At 41.3% G+C, this 22,170-nt stretch overlaps 1 protein-coding gene across 1 annotated transcript in view; it reads left to right on the top strand.

Moving 5' to 3' along the window:
- The window catches only part of Mctp2 (multiple C2 and transmembrane domain containing 2), a 227,462-nt gene that overhangs the window by 99,231 nt on the left and 106,061 nt on the right, over nucleotides 1-22,170 (top strand). The window contains 5 exon segments of the mRNA XM_032893415.1: nucleotides 576-762; nucleotides 3,055-3,155; nucleotides 18,286-18,335; nucleotides 18,338-18,380; nucleotides 20,353-20,455. Coding sequence (XP_032749306.1) covers nucleotides 576-762; nucleotides 3,055-3,155; nucleotides 18,286-18,335; nucleotides 18,338-18,380; nucleotides 20,353-20,455 — 484 coding nt within the window.

Below are 22,170 nucleotides of genomic sequence, written 5' to 3' on the forward strand. Positions count from 1 at the left end.
CATGCTCCAATTGTCTACAAGGAACTCACCTGGGGAAGCCTGCCTATTAGGAAACCCCCTCAACGTGTTTCTGTAACTAAACATTTGCCAGTTGGCTTTAGTCAATTGACAAGAAAATGGTTTCTGTGTTTCCTCTTCCCCCACATGTGGTCGTCTTGACTTCTCTCTTTCTGTGTGTGAACTTCTGATCCTTTACTTAGAGCAGGGAAGACATAGGGAAAACAGAATCTTGATGCTTGCTTACACTTCATGATACCCTTCTCTCTAACTCTTAATCGCACTGTCATTTTATGAGCCTTATTTGGCAAAGACCTAACAACTTCTTTTGTTCCATATTATACTTTGTCCTTGCTCTTTCTTTTCATTTTCTTTAGTGAAAGTGAGTCCTTAATTTAGAGAATATTAGGCTGAGAGACGATCCTGAGACAAGGGAGCTCTGGCAACCTTCCTCGATCAATAACCCGTGTCCAGAGTGAAGTTTGGGGCTGAGAAAATATGTATGAAATGGGGGCTTTGGAAGTTCACCATGGCCCTGAGTTAATCTCTCCTTTCTGCATCTCCTGAAATGTGTCTAGGTGTAAAGTAGACATCTCAGCACTCCCACTGAAGCAAGACAACTGCCTGGAGCTACCTCTGGAGAGCTGCCAGGGGGCTCTCCTCATGCTGATCACCCTGACCCCCTGTACTGCAGTCTCCATCTCTGATCTCTGTGTCTGCCCTTTAGAGGACCCCAGTGAAAGACAGCTGATTTCCCAGCGATACGTGAGTACATTATACGTCATCACCCTAACCCTTCCCCCTGTCACTCCGCCCAGCAACTTGCAGTTTCACCTTAAAATCAAGTCTATGCATTGGAATAAAAAGTACCCATAGAGATCACGGTTGCAAGTTTAATTCCCTGTCTCATAAAACAAGACAACAGACCTAGGGGTTAATGTATGGCCAAGATGGCGAAAAGAAACTTGAAGTTTGCCTTGCTGTTTCAAAAACAAAGCAAAGCAACAACAACAACAACAACAGAAATTGGTGATTAAAAGTTGCTGTAGGATATTGGGATTCTCTAGGCTGACTGTGGATAGGAGTGGAAATTTGAACAGAAAGAAGTTTGCTAGAGGAAATTTTCGAAGTAACTTTAAATGCTTTGCGTGTTTTATATAGAAGGATTTAGTAGGATTGGGGGGGGGCTGTGCCTAGATAACGCATGGATACATGGGAAGGACTTTGCTCTGTACCACCTTGAGGGTGACATCAGTGTATGATTGCCTCTAAATACTGCCATGTGTGGAAGGGCATGTTCAGCCTTTATTTGTCGATTTGTTTTTTGTACTATGGCCTTCTAGGTGTCTTTATTTGCACCCTTTTCCTTAGTTTGTTTTTGACCCATTTGATTAATCAACACATGATCATTATTTCTATCCCTGGAAGAAAGTCGAGGTCCGGAAATGAACCAAAATAAATGTTTACTGAATGGCCTCCTTGTTCTCAGGATAGAGTTTAGTGCCTCCAGAAGCCTTCATTATGCAGGTATATTGGTAAACTGAAACATTCTTCATCATCATGAGGGAAAATTCTAGACCTATATGTTATGCCAGCGCAGGGTCTGCATGCCGTTGTATTCTAGTCAGATGGAGTGTAGGCAGGACGCACCATCAATATCTTCTCTGAGCACGTTCCTGAGGAGAATGGAATATGAGAATGAATACTTTTTCAAGAGGACAAATTGTGAAATGCTGAGGCAGGCTTCATATTTATAAAACAATATTTGTGGCATCATAATGGCTGCTTTTAGGATTTGAGGCTGCTAGGAAACTGGGTATCCTACTTTCCCTAGTGAGCCAACATCTGTGAGAGAGAGAAAGAGCACACTGTCACTCTTGCTTTATATACAGCTTATTCTAGCCTAGAACTGACTGTGTAGCCCAGGGTTGCCCCATATTCTAATCTTCCCACCTCAGTCTCAACAGTGGGATCACAAGTCTACATGCCCACCATGGTGACAGAGTAGCGATCTACAGAAAGCATTTCTACCTTTACATTATAGAATTAGTCACTTCAAAAGCTTCCTTATAGCTCAAAAGCTAGCTGGTTGACCTGTTTAGGGTAAATGCATACAGAGGAAAGCATTTTCAATACTTTTGAGACTAACACATATGGAGATTAGGCAAAACATTTAATATTAAATGTTTGCTATTTTACCCTCACATGCTCAAACAGCAAGGGTTTTTACTGTTGCCTCCTGAGTCACAGAGGCTGCTTGAATAGCTTTTAGCTATTTGGCAAAGATGGCAACAGTCTTGAAGGTTTGGAATTTGGATTCTATTTTTCCGTGTGTATCTTTTGTAGGCATGATGATTGCTACTTGCTTTATCTCTGACACATAGGGGTATTCTTTTATGGATGCTATGTACTTAGAGACATCCAAATACTGCTGTGTCTGCTTCAGAATCACGAGTAGCTGTAATAAATTACTTGATCTATGGATCCTGCTAATTAAAGACTAAAGAGATTGTGACTACAGGAGGGACCAGAAGCCCACTTCTCCTTTAGTGAATGGAACAGGTTGACTCATAGATTGGAAGGCTCTATCTCTTTCCATTACTGATTTCATTCTCTTTGTAGCGAGCATTTACGATGGGATGAGGGTTAGCCCTGTGGTATCCATAAAGTTTATAAAATAACAAAGTCAGCATGATATTGCCTTTAAAGGTGATTTAAAAGTTGCATTTAGGAGAAAAGGCAGGGGAGAACGAATATAATTTCACCCACACATTTTCCCGATGGGATATCTATGCTAGCACCAGGGGGCTATGTTAAAAGCAGATTGTGAATGTTTCTAATTTGTTTATTTTGAGGCTGCAGTTAATTAATTCTCAGCTAATTTTCTTCTAATCTGGCTGTGATACATGCCTAATGGCCCTGATGCTTGACATAAGACAGCTTTGCAACTCTTCTAAGAATTTTTAGAGTAAGGAGGAGATAAATCTGAAACATAACTTCTGGGGGGAACTTCAAGGCAAATGTGCAGCTTGTGTTTAACTTCCTTTGTCTCCACAGGCCTTACAGAACTCTCTGAAGGATGTGAAAGACGTTGGTATTCTACAGGTGAAAGTTCTGAAGGCCGCAGACCTCCTGGCAGCTGACTTCTCAGGTAAAGAGCATAGAGCCTCCCTTTCACTTTTGTTTCAGTTGCTTGTCTTGTTTCAAATTGAGCTTCAGGCAAAGCAAGACATCTAATAAGTGGAAGTAACTATCATGTCCCATTGAATGAGTAGGAGGAAAAGCACACCCGGGAGCAATTGTCTTCTCACAATGCTCTCTTTGCACAAACTAAACTCTCTTCAAATAATTTTACTCAGATGCATTCATGTAGTAGTTCATTTGAGATTCCAAACACTGACGGATCAATAGCCTCCTCGTTGTACCAGTCTGTATCTTGTAATGCTACACACCATCTAATGGCTCATATCCCCTCACAGCCCACCATATTTTCACTTTGCTGGTGAGCACTGCAATTCACTCTTCAACAGGCAGTGCTGAGTCCTGGTTGGTCTGGGCATCTCTGTATCAGGGACCAGAGTTAAGGACCTGAGACTGCTTTCCACTTTTTGGTAAGCTTTAGGAGCACTCCCCTGATATTTTATGAACTTGGACTTTCAGAAGTTTGTCTGAGTGGACCTTCTTTGTGCCTCAGTGGGGCTCTTCAGCATGTATGGTATTCTAGATATAGTGGAGTTCAATCAACCACTCCCCATCCATCACCACATCACACTAAGCCCAGTGGATGGCTGGTGATGATTAATTCCTGGACTTAATAAATAGTCTGAACTTCTTGATGTAGGTGCTAGGAACAGAACCTGGGTCCCGCTGAAGAGCAGATAATGTTCAACTTCTGAGCCATCTGTCTAGCTCTGCATGATGTTTTAATAAGCAGAAAACTCAGCAGATCAGATTTTAAGAAGCTTAAACTTGACAAGAATTTTAAATTTTAAGCACACTCTGTGTCAATAATTTTGGAAAATAGGAACTTAATTTTAAGAAGTTTACATCCAGCTGCAGACAATGAGAAGAAAGGAATACTATGAACTTCTATGAAGGATTTATCTCCACCCAAAGAATGTCACTGGGAATAGGTTTTGAGATGTGTTTTTATGGCCTACTCAAAGATAGAAATGTTAAGTCTTAAAGATGACATACTCAAAATAATGCATTTTTTATAGGTGTACTCGTGTGTAGTATACATTTGCATATACATGGATGCATTTCTGTGCATGCCTGCCTTCTCCCACCCCATGTGCGTTTGTGTATGTGTGTGCACACGCACGAGTGTGTGTGCGAGCATATGTGTGTATGTGTGCATGAGTGTGTGTGTGCATGCATGTGTGTGTGAGTGTGCGCGCGAGTGTCTGCGAGCATGTGTGTGTGTGTTTGTGTGTGCAAGCATGTGTGTGTGCGTGTGTGTGTGTGTGTGTGTGTGTGTGTGTAGTCTTGAGGTTGACATGGGAGGTCACCCTTAATTACTAGCCACCTCAGATACTGAGGCAAGATGCTTTGTTAAACTTCAAGTTCACTATTGCGGCGAGTCTAGCTGGCTTATACTAAGGACTCCCTGTCTCTGCCTCCCTCGTGTTAAGATTGCACACCAGTTTTTATATGGTTTCTGTGAATCTAAACTCTCATCCTCACACTTCAGTGATTCTTCACTGAGCCATTTTCTCAACCCTCAAATGAATACTTTTAATGTTCACTAATATTAGTTGACATGTGAATGGCCTCATTAAATAAGAAGCTCTGTTTTTCTTACTTGAGAAAACACTCACTTTTATTTGCGCCCTTTTTGAGTGTTCCTTTTATTCAAGAATTATTTTAGATTAGTAAGCAGAGTGATGGATTTCATTACAGCGTTATTATGTGTGCCATTGGGTCATGTGAGCCTTTGACGGTATTTATCAGGTGCCTTTGGCATTCTTGATGTTGCCATCACGGAAGCCATACTTTGTGTAATCAAGACATTTTCCAAAATGGATTATTTTTACTTCTAACTGTACAGATTCGAGAAGTCCACATTCGTTATTGTCTTAGGAAATGTGTTAAGCCCAAGAACTCACTCATGCTTTTGGGCAGATTGTTTTTAAAACTCCTCTCTGCATTTGTAGATTTTGATCCCCAGCAACTATGGATCCTCCATCCCTGGTTTCGTTGTTTGCAAGGTCTCGTTTACAGTGATGTCAAATCTGAAAACAATGATGCAACCTTATCGCTCCTGTGAGTTGATGCTTCTCAGGCGCCTGAAATCACGGTGGTGGATGATAGTTCTTTCAGGACATTAAACATTTTCCAAAGAACACTTTGGCTAGTTAAGCAAATAGGGATATAGACCTAATGTATAAATACCATGAGGTAATGTGAAACCCTTTCTCTAAAATGTTAATTAGTAAGGAGATGACATTTTGAATTTTTAAAAATATTCAAAGTAGTTAGGAGATCATATTGGAATGGTCATGGAATCAAACAGAATGAGGAAAGCAATAGAACTGAGAGTTTTGACTATACACTCTCATGTTTTCTTTCTGTGTATTATTGATGAGCAAATTATAACTATCCAAAATTGAGGCAAAGTGACATAGACTGTATGAATCTTTGCTTTCAGAATTAAATCTCGTAGTCTTTGTTTCTTATAGTTCTTAGGCTCCTGGGTTTTCCCACCTACTGCAATGTTTTTAGAAGCAAAGGGGGCCTAACTCACAGCTATAATGTAACTTTGTGTTGGTTTTCAAACTAAACTCCAAAGCTTGTAGCAGAGGCTGCCCTCTGCCTCCCAAGATATGAGCTATTAGCATCTCCCTCTATTCCCAGTACAGTGTAACTGTTGTATATGAAAGAAATGAATTCCAGTTATAGTGAGGGGGTATAGTCAATATTTGAAAGAGGTCAGCAACAAAGACATACAGTGGAAACTCAAGTATTATTGCCATTATAATAATCATTCTGTTACCATTTCTGGCAATATAGAATAGAACAACAATACAATGGCATCCCTTCATCACGGGTCAGATGATTCACTCAATGTCAGCAGTACTAAGAGAAATGGAGATGATTGTTTACACTTTATGCCCAATATTAGCTAGTCAAACTTATTTGTTATGGCTGATAGGAAATGGATTTATGTGCACAAAAAATCCGACCATGAGCTGAGAAGCTGTTGACATGTGGTAGGTGCTGGGGTGGGGAGGGAGGGGGAGTGAGAGAGGAAGGGAGAGGGAGAGGGAGAAGGAGAGGGAGAGGGAGAGGGAGAGGGAGAGGGAGAGGGAAGGTCCCACTCCCAATACTATTTGGCAATCCAAACTAAACTCAATACAGAGAAAAGAGGACTGAAATAGGGACATAAATAGGGACATAAGGGTCAAGATCGAGAGGGAGAATATGGGCAAAGTTGGGATGATGAATATGATCAAATATATAATGTGGTATTCTCAGAGAATTAATAAAATATTTAAAAACTAAGCATACTAATTTCTCTGTATGCTAGTAATATTATCTGAAGAATGATGATGTTCATTTTAATCATGGTAGATGGGACCTTTCTTTCTCACATTTTCCTGTTCGTCCGTCTTAATTAATATCTTAATGACTGCTTATTACTTAAAAGTAATGCGATGAAGCCAGGAGACCTGGCACTCTGAATTATTTCCCCTGATTCAGAAATCTGGATGAAGCAGAAGCTGAGGTGGTTCACAGAACTCCCTGTTGGTTGCTGTGTTTGCAATGAATAGGGACCCCTGTACTATGGAAAGAACAGGGAAACATGGCACAATCTGTAGGCAGTTCTTTGATTTCAATGTCATCTTTCTCTTGTGACAAATAATGAAAACGTGAGTCACTGGAATCTCTTGCCATCAAGTTAAAATACTCATAATTTGTTATTGATGGTGATATATTTATAACAAAATAACAATGTTACATTTTAGAATAACAGGATAAAAAACACAAGTAATGAAGTGGGTGTCTCATAAAACATTTTCTTCCATAAAAAGCTAAATCAGTGGCTAGGTGGATAGGTTCTCAGGTGTCACAGAAGGTATCAGTAACTACGTGTACGTTATCAACATACCGCCACTATCATCGAAAGGCATGGGGACTCCGACATATACTTTTTGATTACTGCATTCTCGAAGGCATTTTAAATTTTACTCATCATTTATGTGTGTGTAGGGGAGTGCAAATATGTACACGGTTGCTCACAAGAGTGAAAGAACGCTGGCACACGCTTGCTGGGGTGTGCTCAGAGCACAATTTTTAGTAGTCATTTCTTTCCTTTCACTGTGTGGATTCTGGGGATAAAAAACTTGGATCATCAGGTTAGAGCAGCAAGCTCTTTCACCCACTGAGCTATCCTGCTAGTCCTGTTAATGCATTCGTTTGTAAACTACTAACAGAGAGAGTGATTAATGTTATTCATTATGAATGAATTTAAATTTCCATGTATCTTGGTATTTATTTATTTATTTATTATTTATCTTTGAGTTGTTGAACTTTCTTTGTACATAAGTGAAGACAGCTGGGGATGTAGCTCGGGGCCTAATTTGCATGAAGCTCTGGGCTCAGGCTTCAGCACTGCCTAAACCAGCTGTGGAGGTGCAAGCCAGTAATCCCAGCACTGGGCAGGTGAGGACTGCAGGATGAGAGGCCTCATGCCGCTCTTCACTAGACAGACAGTTCAAGGCAAGCATGGATTCCAGGAGACCCCGTATCAGAGAGACAAGATTTAAATACGTGCGTATTGAAAGCCATGCATGTTGGAACATACCTAAAAATATCCATCCTCAGGAGACTGAGAAGAAGGGAGCAGAATACAGCAAATTTGAAGCCAGCCTGGGTTACACAGGGAGACCATGTGTTCTAACAGTGAGACAGTCATCTGTCTTAGATCCTTTCTCTTAAAAAATGGTGAAAATTGTTTGTAACCCCTTGAGGTCTATGCTAACATTACCTCTGAACATCTATAAACAGCTCTTCTAATAAGGAGCCTGTTGGATATGCTTATAATCTTATATCACAAATTCTGTGAGGCTAGGGAAGCCTAGTGCTTTACAGCATCAGGCTATGTAGTCTGATGTCCTTACTTGTCTAGTAACAAGGCCACGGCCTTGAGTTACGAAACAAACAGCGCACTGCATTTTCTACTCCAGGCGAACAGAGCTATGTGTAATGTTTTATAAGGCAAACATAGTTTACTCAGCTTTTTGGGGAAAAAATTTAAACCCATAAACTAATGACTTAAAAGAGAGTGGTAGAGGGACCCTTGCCCCCACTGCTTTTTTCCTGGACAAAACTGAAATAATGAAGGACCCACATTTCTAGGTATGGTGGAAGACCCAATGGAAACTGGTGTGTTATATGTTCTCACCTGTTTGGGGCATATCGAATGCTGGGAAAAGTTCAGGAATCATGCAAAATGCATCTCATAGACTATGTGAAGATCATAAAGCATGGAGTATGTCAATAGAAAAGCATTTGAGAACTGAAGCGTTTTCCAGCCAGAACACTATCAACTAACTGGACCACCCAGAGCTCCCAGGAATAATCTACCAACCAAAGAGTATACATGGAGGGAGCCAGGACTCCAGATACATCTGTAGTAGAGGATGGTCTTATCTGACATCAATGGGAGGGGAAGGAGGCTTGATGCCCCAGCAAAGGAGGATGCTAGAGGGATGGGGCAGGAGTGGTGAGTGGGTGAAGGAGCACCCTCATAGAGGCAAAGGGGAGTGGGGAGACTGTGGATGGGATGGGGGCTTTGTGGAGGTGTAACTGGGAAGAGGATGCTATTTGAATGTAAACAAATAAAATGATTAATACAAAAGAACACTTTTCTTATATTAGAGAGAGGCCAGTGGTGGAGAGTAGAGAGCATGCAGTCCTGCGTGCTCAACCCACATAGTCAGTATGATTGTGGGGTGGTGTAACCTGAGGAGTCAGTTCAACAAATCAGTTTAGAAACCGTCATGGGTAATCTTTGTCTAGCACAGATAGATTCAGCATTTAGTCCTGGCTCCTCTCTCATATACAGCTAACCTTCTGTTAATTAAGCATCCTCTTCCTGAATTTACTTATTTTAAAAAAGTTCCCTAGTAATATATTTTTATCTCTCCATGCCTGGTTCTTTGTACTCCGACCATGTGGATGGCACTGGGTTAACCCATCAATCGTATTCTAAGCTAGAGAAGGAAGAAACTCGGGAGGTCTTTCTTTGCAAGAATGAGCATTCTGTACTGAGAGGCGAGCAGAATGGTGCTGTGCATCGCGGGATGATACAGTGTGGACCGCACTATGCTGTGCTTTCTCTCTCTCTGCTGTACAGTCCTGTCCTTGTGCTGAGCTGTGCATCTGGGGCTTTACAGGAGGCGATGGAGGACCCAGACCTGGAATTACTATTTTTACCCAGTGTTGGCATCCGCTTGCCCTTTAGCAACCTCCCGGAGAATTTTACTTTATTCTTGAGTGATTTGAACATATTCTGTCATAAAAACCAGCCACGGGCCACAAAAGGTTTCCAACTATATCTGCCAAATTAAATAATCTCCAAGTGTATCTGTCAGAGGAGTGGGAAGGACAACATGTCTTTGAGCAAGAGAAGCAAGTTGTTATGGGATAGCCTTTTTTGATGAATAAGCGGGTTAGGGCCAGTGTCACGACCCGATGCAGTTCTAGGATTCAGATGTGTATTTAATTCCATGCCACTTCTGCTTTTCCGGGAACATAGTTTGCCTCCCCCACAGGTTTGTGAAGTTCTACTCAAGCAGAGCAAAGTCAGCATGTTAGCACTGTGGTGACTTTTAACACTTGACCACCCAATGTCTTCCCTAAGTGGTTAGAACCCCGAGGAACTTAGGATCTTCGGGTGCAGCTGGGTCTTTATGTGCCCTCCTCCTCCACTGCAAAATTCCAGATGCAGGAGACTGGGGTGTGTCGTGTGTGTCAGGAAGGAGCCTGTTGAATCAGGGAGGGGCACCCAGTTTGCTAGTTCCTTGGTTATGCCATTAGGAGGAGCTCTTGGCACATCCAACATGACCTGGTGTGCTCCTGTTACTTTGTTAAGACACTCTGTGCATTAACCAAGTGTATGCAGGTTAATGGCCTAAACCACCTGCCTGGGCAAACCTGCACAGTTCATTGATTTATTTATTGATTATGATAATCAATGCAATGGATTTTTCTCTTGATTTTTGTGGTTATTGCTCCTCATTGAAGCCATTATTATTATTATTATTATTATTATTATTATTATTATTGTCGTCGTCATCATCATCATCATTATTGAATGGGATTTATAGAGAAAGACCGCTAGATGTTATTTGGTTCTCACACTACTGGCCTTGGGTCCACTGTGAATCTTCACAGTCTCGTGAGTATTTTTAGGATTAAATTAAAACCTAAATGAACATGCTTGCTATGTATTTCATATTCAGTTAATAATATTTCCCATCCTTTATTACATTTAATTAGTATGTAGCTGGCTATGGGAAATGTCAAACTCTGTCACTCTGTCTTCTTAACCTATTGTTTATACCCATCCTTTTTTTTTATATATTTTTTTTATTGTTATTAACTTGAGTATTTTTTATATACATTTCGAGTGTTATTCCCTTTCCCGGTTTCCGGGCAAACATCCCCCTCCCCTCCCCCCTCCCCTTCCTTATGGAAGTTCCCCTCCCAACCCTCCCCCCCTTGCTTCCCTCTCCCCAACAGTCTAGTTCACTGGGGGTTCAGTCTTAGCAGGACCCAGGGCTTCCCCCTTCCACTGGTGCTCTTACTAGGATATTCATTGCTACCTATGAGGTCAGAGTCCAGGGTCAGTCCATGTATAGTCTTTGGGTTTATACCCATCCTTAATTTTAAGTAATCCTGGCGTTATAAAGCATTCTAATCACTTTTAGAAATGGACAGTTACCTTCTAGGATGCTTTGTTTTGGTTATTTCTGTATTTATTATCTGGTAAAAATGAAAATAAAAAAGTTCCACAGTAAGGAAGTTCCTGTACTAAGCTGTCAGACACCTGTGTTTCACACTTTGATAATCTGGGATAATCATTTTATCTCTAAAAAACACATTTGTTGGTTCATCAAATTTTTATTATGTATCAAAACACTTTCCCCCTAGAAAACTGTTGACTAAAACACCACATTAAAACCTCACAGTACAGAGTAGAAATCTTCCAGTCATATGTTGTAATACTGACTTTTGAAGCATTTTTGTAAATCATAACAGTACAGTTCTTGTTTTCTTATGTTTACGTTTTTTTTTAAATCCACTTGTATCAGAAGAGCACGCCTGTAGTTATTGTTCCCTGGGAATTTTAACCAACATGCCCATTTTATGGTTTATTTTTATTGTCAGTTTCTGGGATCTGTATCCATAGCAATACTTTTCCTCTTAAGGATGCTCTATTTTCAGGGGGGACGACTATAGTTGGAATTTCTAGAAGCTCCGTGATAGTGATTGAATGCTTTTAATTTTCATGAGATCCTTCTGGACAGCTGAACCAAAATCGAGGACTTTTGAAAAACACATTAAAAACTATGTAAGTCTGCCTTTGGCAGCCTGTCCGTTTTAACTGTCTGCCAAAGAATGTGGACTCTGGTTGAAATAAAGTTTGGGAGGATGTAGATTTGCCAGTTGTAACTCAATGGTGTCACAGTGTCAGTGAGCCCTGCTCATGTGTAGCATCCCATGAGATAGTGTAAGTCACTCAGGTTTTAGAGGCAGGATCATAGTACATTCTAATTTATTTAAGTGGGTACTTCTGTGTGAGCCCCTATGAGGTCCTGATAATATGGTGGGGATAGAAACAGGTTCCCACCCTCTGCAACAGCCATTGGGTTATCATTTTGCTGCTGAGGTCAGTGCTGAACCTCACTGGAGAACACCCAACAGTGCCCTGTAGAAGGTGATGTGTTAGATTAAGGTGCAGAGCTGAAAAGGAGCTGGCAAGCAGAAAGAAGGGCCGAGAGCATTTCCCCACTCCAAGCCTGTGGAGGTCTATTGAGGGTGGAAGAGACCAAGTGAGACCAGAAAATAGATCCCAGGGGGAACTTTGCCAGATTGAGGCTGCTGGATCATTTGGAAGTCAGAGAAAGAAAATTGAATAATTAAGGAGAGAGAAATGGCGTGACCTGAGGTGAACTCGCAAAGTTGTATTCTGGCTGCGGGGAGCAGGGCTTCTGCAGGGCTTCTGTAGTAGACATGGAGTAATAGAAGCAAAGTGCAGAGGATGCTGCTAGGTTTTGGAACTTGGGTAGCATGGAAGTGAGATTAAAGGAAAAATGACTTCCTTCACAGTCCTTAGTTGTTCCATGGGTGTGTAGGAATACTAAACTCCCAGAAGCTTCCTGAATGTCTTTTTAGAAAAATAAGGTCCTTGTCCTTTGCTAACCTCGTGGTACCAGTGTGGCCTTGGCTTGTTCTAGATCACTGGTACAGCAAAGCAAAGTGACCTTTGTCTGTATAGTGCTGAGGAAGCCATACTTTTTCCTCGAGGAGTCTTTGACCTACTTGAAATGCAGGGTTTATGTGTAAAGGCCAGAGGCTGGAGATCATTGTTTTCCTCTGAGGCGCTGGTGCTAGAGATTTCAGACTGTGGATGTTAAAGATGTCTGTCCAATCAACAAGCAGATATGTTATATACAGGAGGCATTATAAAACCTAAACTAATGGCTATGGAGTTTGGGGGCCTCCCTGGAGATAAGAGGAGTTCCATGAACAGTTTATGTTTGAGTTAGACACAGGATGGTGAACAGTTGTCAGGGTATTGGTAAGACAGTTGTTCCCCATGAAAGGTGGACACGAACCCTGCACCTGTGGGATCTAGACAGGAAGGATAACATGGTGAGGTGCGTGGTGGAACTGAGAACCCACCTTGCTGAAGAGTTGATGAATAGACGGTAAATCAGGACAAATTATAGGGGGGCAATTGTTGGACACTAGAGATTTTCAGAAAATGCAATTAAAATTTGTTTCAGTGTTTGATAATAAGGTTTACAAACTAATGGAAATGAAGCAGGAAAACAGTTTCTAGAGACACAGTCTGAAGTGTGTATGTTCCTGCCCGTCCGTCCCAGCTCTCACTGTGCCTCAGTAATTATCCATCTCCAGAGTCCTCTTGCCTGGCTTCGCCCCTTGTTTTGAGCCATCCATACATGGCTGCTCAGGCTGCTGGGTGGGTAAAATAAATCCCATGAAGATTATTGGTCCTGACATTTAAGCCAGACCTTACATGTCCTGGTTACCACTGTATACCTGTTCACAGTTGCTCCTTGACACGTGTGAACAGTTAATTCCAGGACTCCTCTAACACCAGGATCTAAGGATGATCAACTCCCTTGTATAAAATGTGTAAATTTTATAAAACTATGCTACACATTCTCCCATATGCATTACATAACTAATCATGAATGGGAGGAAGGTATAAATGGTAACGGAATTATCTCTATTGAGACAGGTGAAGCTCTCATAAGAATAATTATATATCATATAATTCATGCTTGTTAGAACCATTAGGTAGGATAGGCCAACTGTATGTGTGTGTAAATTAACACCTTCCTGATGAATTTGTCCACAACTCCTCAGGAAGGATCCATTCCTTCCTTTGGGGAGGACCCTTCCAGGTAGAGGCTTGGGTGAGCTTTGTGTGTCTGTCTTTGTCAGTGTTAAGAATAGACTAGAAGTTCAGGAAATAGTGTTCCAATGACTGATATCACTTCCAGAGTACCAATATATGACATCGGGTGCATCCAAATAAAGGTTAAACTATCAAAATGCAAAATTGTTACTTGCTGTTTAAGGAATATAAGTAAAAATTAAATTTAAGAGCTATTGAGGGGAACCTGAACCACTAAAGTCGTGTGTCAGGATGATATGCATCTGCTTATACTAGAGGTAGTCTAGAAGCTTGACAGCAAAATGGGTGCAGTAAAATGCTCTCAAGGATGTCCACATTTTCAGTTGGCCTGCCATTATTCTTTAGTATCATTGGGAAGCGGTTGGATGGTCAAATTTTATGACAGAACATTGTCCTCCATACAAATATTCATCATTTAAATCTTGGGGAATCCGTTTCTACGAAACCTCGTAAGAAAAAGAAACTAATCTCCACAGTGTCTACAAATTACTCTATAAGCAACAGTCATGTCTTTGTTTCCTCTTCCCTCTGCCTGCTTATGCCATAATATTAATAAATGCAGCATTTTAATGAGCTTTGACGGAATTATCTTCAGAGAGTTGGTGCAGTAGGCTCCTCGGAGACACGTCACTGAAGTTTCTGGGTTCTGGAGAAGAGCGTGCTCCTCATTAGCTAGGACAGCTAGGCACGGGCCTGCTCAGGAGAGCTGGGCACAGCTCGAGCCCACCTGTGCCTCTGCAGGACTGCACTGTCTCTGCCCTGCTGTGTACCAACCCCAGGGCTTTCATTAAAAGTGTCAGGTGCTTTCCCCAGAGCCACTGCTGATGGCGTGTCATGCTGCTGTCTCTGGAGGAGCAGTGCTGACACCTACTAATAGTCTGACAAACGGTTAAGTAGCTCGTAGCTGTTCCAGCTCAGGCTGGGGAGGGGGGTCTGCTGCTGCTCCTGGGTATTGCGGTCAGAGCCGGTGTTTTCCTCACAGTCCGTGCTGAGGACGGGCCCTCCTTTCTGCCACAACAGGTTCCTCTTGTACTTCTTCTCTAGAAGACTTTGCCAGGGGAAGCTGACCGGAAGTTAACGGGACTGTGTACTGGTGGGTTTCTGCATCCTTGCCATTGGGCCTGCACCTTCCATGTTTGGGATGTCTCGCAGCACATGCTTAGAGAACAGGCTGAAGACACATTCATTCACGGCATTCTAAAAGCCAGAATTGTTAACAGGAATAGCTGCAGTCAGGGTTTGGGGACAAGAATGGCTTCTCCAGGCCAGGATCCCAGGAAATCAGAGGCAATCCAGGCTTTACTCTGGGAGAAAGTCATCTGTCGCATGTGTGCAATGATTGGGAATGTTATCACTGTCTAATCATCTACAGCCTGTGTGCTTTTGGTCCACAGTGTATGCATTGTTTTAGCCTGGTTTTCTACATTGGTTTCTCAGGAATCAGAGGGCTATGATATTAATTTACTACATTTCTGTGAAAGGGATCAGGATTTTCCCATTGTTCACAGCTGGGCACCCTATTTCTTCCATTTATACCCATGACTCCATCGGTGTACGGGCAATGGGATATGGAATTGGCTTTCAGAAGCTTCTAGGCTCCTGAGTTTCCAGGCCATGAATCAGTGCAATGGGGGTCTCCTGTATACTATTAACCCTTACCCACCCTTCTACATTTTATCCTTTTTTTTTTTTAAAGTTTTAATCTTACCCATGTGCAAGCTCTGGGACAAGTTAAACTCTATATGAATATCCAGGTCCTTAGCATTCCTGGTTATTTATTAAGAGAATTAATGTAAGTTCAGCAACTTGAAGGTTGGCTAAGAGATCAGGAGGCCTAAGCATGCTCTTTGGTAAGCTCTGCCTACTTCTTAGATGGACGTCTGTATTTAAGCCCTGAGTGCCCTTCTAATGTCATATGGATACTCTGTAGTCTGTCTGTCTTCCCCTGACAAATTAAATCCTAAGCTTCCCCTCCAAGCCCAATGGAAGGTAATAGGGTTTTACTTGGAGACTGCCAAGCTGATTTTGGATTGGAGGTGTCCTTGCATATTATGTGTGTGCATTTGGAAGATAGTGGGAGATGGGGTGAAAAAAGGGAAGGTGAGATGTGAGAAAAAGTGAGTTAATTTTGGGGGCATGCACATGTGCATGTGCCTGTTCCCGTATGACCTGCCTATCTATGTATAAGTACACCCACATGCCACACTGGTGTATGAAAGTCACAAGACAATGCCAAGTGTTAGTCGTCACCTTCCACGTTGTTTTAGACTTTGTGTGTGTATCTGTGTGTGTTGTATGTTCCTGTGTGACTGTACTGTGTGTGTTTGCATGTGTCACGTGTGTCTATATGACTGTGTGTTGTATGTATCTCTGTGTTTCTGTGTGTGTGTGTGTGTGTTGTGTGTACCTGTGTGTGTGTCTGCATGTGTGTTGTGTCTGTATGTCTGTCTGTGTCTCTCCGTGTTGGGTGTCCCTGTGTGACTGTGTATTGTTTGTGTGTCCGTGTGTATGTGTCTGTATATATTGTGTGTATTGTGGCTGTATTGTTTGTGTGTATGTGTATGTGCATGTGTTGTGTGTATTGTATGTGTGTGTCTCTGTATGTTTTTTTTCACTATATAGTTCAGTGGCCCAAAACCTTCCAGGGCTCCTCTAGCCTCTGTATCCTGTTTTGTCCACGTTTTTATGAGTTCTTGTGACCAAATCTCAGGTCTTCGTGACTTCAAACCCTGTGGGGTAAAATTTCTAAGTGAAAAATAAGCTCTAACCTTACTTACTAAAATATTTTTTATTTTTCATAGCATCACATACTTTAGCATACACAGTCACCTATGAAAATGTAGGTCATGCCTATTTATTCACTCAGGGCAGAGGTTTAGTTCTACATATTTCTTTGTATGTCCTTTCACAACCTCATGGAAGTCAATATTTTCATTGGTCTCAAAGAATAGGAGAGATATTATCTGTATTAACCTAAAGAAAGTTTAGAGAGGTAACAGTGTTCAATGTTTAATACATTGCTTTTCACTGGCATATGTTCTCAGTGTCACAGAGTGGTGTTTCTGTTTTTGTTTTGATCGTAGTGCCCTAAATTACTCAGCATATGTTCCATGCCTTCTACTTCATACGGCAGTACTGCTTTGGATAAGAGGATCCCAAATCCTTTCCACTAGCTCTTTCAAAAGGATTTATGTAGTTTTATTAGCTATAGTCACCATATCGTACAAGAGAACACCAGCATTCATCCCTCTGATCCAATCGTAGCCTTGCACTTGTGCATAAATCTCCTTATCTACCCCTTCATTTTCCTTCTCTAGCATCTTGTAACTACTCGTTCACTGTGCTTCTGCCTGGTATGTATGTATGTATGTGTATATATATATATATATATATATATATTTTTTTCTCGCCCTGCAATATGTCTTTGCACCACCTGCTTGCCTGGTACCTGTGTAGGCCAGAAGATGGCATTAGATATCCTGGAACTGGATATGGTTGTAAGCTGCCATGGCACTGAGGATTGAACTAGGGTCCTTTGCAAAAGTAGCTAATGCTCGTAACTGATGAGCCAGCTCTCCAGCTCCAAGTCTACTTAATTCTGCCTGTACTGTATGTGTGTGAGACTTTGCAGCATCTGTTTTTCTGTGACTTCATAACACATTGCCCTATAGGCTCATCTGTGTTACTGCAAATGACATGATTTAACCTTCTTTATATTTGAGTCCTCTTTACACCTCGGTAGAATTCTGTTGTCTATATGTCAAGTGATGGACACCTATGTTGCCTTCATCTTTGGCCACTGTAAGGAGCACTGTGATACACACAACACTCTAGAGGCTGAAACCATTTCCCTCAGATTATATAAATGAAAGTGGAATTGCTATCTATGTATAACTGTTAAAGCAACCATGTTTTTCCATACTGGCTTTACTAACTGATCATCCCACTAATAGTGCCTAAGACTTCCTTTTCCTCAGATATGTATGGTCTTTGTTATTCTCATCTTTGTCTCTGTTTTCTTAAACTATGGTAAATCAAACACAGAGCCTTCCATGTGGTAGGTGCTCTCCCACTGAGTACATCTCTAACCCTACTGTTGCCTGTTTGGTAATAGGCGTTGTAACTGAGGTTAGATGATATATCGCTGTGGCTTTGATTAACCTTTTTCTGAAGATGAGCGATGTCAAATAAGTTTTCACATGGTGCTTTGTATGCCTTTTAAAGTCTTTCACTGTTTTTTAATTGGGTTATTTTATTTTGCTGTTGAGTTCATTTTAAAGACAAACAGGGAAGTGAGGACTACTTTTCTACGGGAAGACCCAGTGCCCCCTTCTGTGAGAATTGTGATCCTTGGTCCTCAGCGCGACAATTCATCTCGTTCATCAGTGTGGATCCCTCAATAACTTAAAGGCTGGACATTCCTGGGCTTTCCTACCTTCCTGAATTCTCAAATGTGGATCCAGCAAGCCTGCTGGGAGAGCTGTTTCCCCTCCCTCTGCCTTTTCTCTCTCCTTTCACAGTTTCATTGTGAAAGCACAGAGCTTTTCGCTCAATTTGCAGTGTCTCTTTGGGGGATACGTTTGTCTTTGATGGTGTCTGTGATTTCTCTTCGATCCTTTCTGCCTGTTGGGTTAGGCAATGACCCGACTTCAGACACATACCATTACAAAAACCTCAATCCTGAGGAACAAAGTTTTTTTACATTGTAAGTGTGCGTGCCCTGGATCCTTGGAGCAGCTTTAAGTTACAGAGCAATTATCTCCGATGTGGATGGGGCAGGCTGGGGGCTCTTGAGGGGAACTTTCTACCCATTTTTATGTGCAAAGAGCAAATTTTATTGTTTTTTTTCTTCCAAAAACCTTTTATCCTTTCATTTTATAGTACGGCTTAATAATAGAAGAGACCATTTGGAACTGTAAGGGACTGTTAGGAGACATTTATAAAGTAGATCTTTTAGTGACTAAATTAATCTGCAGATAGATGGGAGCTTCTAGATGTCCAGACTAATCTATTTCTGGGTTAAGAAAAGTTACAAATGGAGCCCTGTCTTAAATTCTAAGCACTTACATGTTATGATACTATCTTAAATGCATGGAGGTTTGTAGTCTGCCAGAGTCTTTTGGAAAATACAGATTATCCACAAATCTTTAAAGACCCCCAAAGGCTTCTTATATTCTCTTCTATTGAAGTGGCTGTCTCCTTCGACCTGCCCTATGTGATTCATCAAACTTGGGCTTTTAGGCAGCTGAGTATATCTAGTTTCCTACTTTGCCTTAAATGTCAATGTGTGACTGTGATGAGGAGACCTCTATTGGTTTTGGGTGAGTTAATGTTACCTCGCCCCCACAAAACTGACCTCCTAGTCTGTGCTTGTGAGTGAAAGTCTAGCTTGCCTCCAGTGTAATTGGTGGTGTTCCTAGGCGGTCCCACGAAGGTCTAAGGGAAGTGGATCAGCTAGAGACATAGCAGCAAACTGCCAGATACAAGCGGTTCTGACAATAGCTGTGACTCTATTTTTATTGTCTATAGTGGTTGGATTCTGTTCAGTATAAGAAAAATGTATTTTTAAAGCTGTGGATTTGGCTTTTGGTAGCTTACACCTTATGTTTTAGTTAAAATGGGCTTATACTGACTTCAGCAAATAGTGATTTTTTGCTAAATTTTCTTTTTTTTTTTTTTTTTTTTTTTTGGTTCTTTTTTTGGAGCTGGGGACGAACCCAGGGCATATGCTTCCTAGGCAAGCGCTCTACCACTGAGCTAAATCCCCAACCCCTGCTACATTTTTCTTAAAACTATTTTTAAAAATATTTATTTGCTGATGATTTCTTTTTATACGTGTATACACCAGTATGGGCTTATGTGTACCACGTTTGCATTCACAAGACCACAGGAGCCAGAAAAGGGTTTGGAATCCCCTAGATTTGGAGTTACAAGCACTTGGGAGCTACTGGGTAGGTGCTGGGAACTGAATCTGGTCCTCTGCAAGAACACTAAGTCTTCTGACCACTCTATAGCCCATCATATTGTTTTCTTAATTTTCAAGGTGATTTATTTATTTATTTAATTTATTTATTTATTGCTTTTCTCAGTTCAGAGTAACTTTGCAACCCTGTTCCTTTCCCCTCTAATTTCTCTCTTCTCTTTTCTTCTCTATTCATTCTTTCTTTCCTTCCTTCTTTCCTTCCTTCCTGCCTTCCTTCTTTCCTTCCTTCCTCCCTTCCTTTTTTCTTTCTTTTTTGCTCCCAGAGCTGAGGGAAGAACCCAGGACCTTGTACTTGCTAAGCAAGCGCTCTCCAACTGAGCTAAATCTCCAACCTGTCTTTACTTCTTTCTTTCTTTCCTTCTTTCTTTCTTTCTTTCTTTCTTTCTTTCTTTCTTTCTTTCTTTCTTTGTTTCTTCCATTCTCATTCTTTAAAAGTGTCACCCTTGAGTGCACACATGTGTGGAAAATGCCACAGTAGGAAAGTTAACTTCTTTCACCATGTGCACGTCTGAATCTTCCATGATGGATGATCTGGGAATACAGTCAGTTTGATTTAATTTTTGGAGTTTAATTAAATGATAGTTTTATACTCCGAGGACACACAGACTTAATTAGTGCAAGTGTTTTCAGATCTTCATGGAGCGAACGTCACTCGTGTGTTTTTGTGTATAATACCTGATCTCTTCACTTTCAGCCCTATTAAAGATATCCATGATGTGTTGGAAGTGACAGTGTTTGATGAGGACGGAGACAAGGCCCCGGACTTTCTTGGGAAAGTTGCCATCCCCTTGCTGTCTGTAAGTCTTCTGCATTAATCAACAATTTCTAAGTTGGAGTGTCTATAGTGTAGACTCACTTAATATTTGTCAGTTTTGGAGCTTCTGTGGAAAGTAATATTTATCTTTATATTTTAGATATAAGGAGTTACAGCCTTCTGTGTGTTGGTTTAATACCTATTCAATCACCAGACATTTTGGCCAATCTTTGCCTCTCAGACCTCATTCCACCTCAGACTGGCACTTTCTGTCTGACCTCGAGGAATCCAATTCAACGGTCAGAGTTCCTACAGGTTAATGAGGAACACTCGTGCATTTCTTCTTACTTCTTCCATGCCCATTTTGTTAAGGATTCATTGTTGATCACTATACTCACGTTTCCTAAAGACCATTTCCCCCCAACTTCTCTCTGTTATGTCTGCTCTAGAATATTGAAATATTAAAATAAAATACTTTGTGGTAGAAAAAAAAAGAACTCCCTTGGAAAATCAAGAGGATTTCAATAATCTAGGTAGGGTCAGGAAAGATGAAAACCTGAATGACTAAATAGTTATAAAAGACAGTAGAGAAAGCACCCCAGAGTGCTTACAAGAGTGAAGCGGGAGAAGTGGCCAGCAAATTGCCCATTAATTAATTAATTAATTAATTATTAGCATCTACATTTTCCCTATTGATTGTACATTAATATGTGTCCAATGAACTGGACAGAGGCAGGCATTTCGGCTTTGTACAATTGGTGTACTGTCATTATGGCTTCACCAAAATATGAACATTTATCTCTTCCTTCATAGCTGTTATTTGTACTAAGCCATTTGTACATTTCGGTGAGTTGTGTGCTCTGTGATCTAGCCACAAGCTTCATCTTACTCACATAATGTTTACAGGGAGGGGAACACTGTACCTCTTAATATCTTTTCATCTGCTTTTCATCGTTTGGTTAATTTCTCCCTAAGTTCTCATATCCCTGATGCTCCTCCAAGAAAATGCATGCAGCAGCTGCTGGCGGCTGCAGCCGGCCCCTGCCAAATGCTCTGAGCCCTCCGTGGCAGACAGCAGTGCTCATGGAGAGGAGATGACAATTGGGAATTCCCCCCTTTTTTATTACAACTTTGTCAGATATTCCTGGAAGAATACATGCAGCAGGAATATGGGACACACTTCAAACGAAGTCTAAAGAGAGGTGATAGAAAGCCAAATCATCCCTTACAATTCAGTGTGCATGTATGTGCACAAACTCTGTTTCCTTTTTCTCTCCTTTCTGTCCTCTCTCTCCTCTCTCTGCCTCACTCCTTCCTGTCTCTTCCTCTCTCTCCTTCTGTATCTCCCTATTCACTCTCTCTTTCCTCCCTCTTCCCCTTTATACTTTTTAATGGATAAATCTGAAATATATATATTTATTCCTAGTCCTGTGACTATACTTGAGGAGTTTAGAAACTCTTGATCTTTTCTCTTTGTTCATAAAACTTTTGTATACTGGCTTTGCTTACTCACTTCAGCCCCTCAAGACCACTGTGCCTTTGTTTCTCCTTCAGTCCCTCCTCAGAAGATCTAAGACAGGACATGTAGCTACATGAGGATGACCTAATCCTAAGGCTGTTGACATTTGGAGTCAGGACATTTGTGTGCTAAATGGGGATTTCCTGTGCATTTTTGGGTACCCAGCAGATTCCTGGCTTGTCTTGGTGACAGTAGCACTTGTCTGTCTCTGCTGTTGTGAAGACTAAAGATGTCCCTAG

Source organism: Rattus rattus, chromosome 2 (genome assembly GCF_011064425.1).
Source record: "Rattus rattus isolate New Zealand chromosome 2, Rrattus_CSIRO_v1, whole genome shotgun sequence".
NCBI lineage: Eukaryota > Metazoa > Chordata > Mammalia > Rodentia > Muridae > Rattus > Rattus rattus.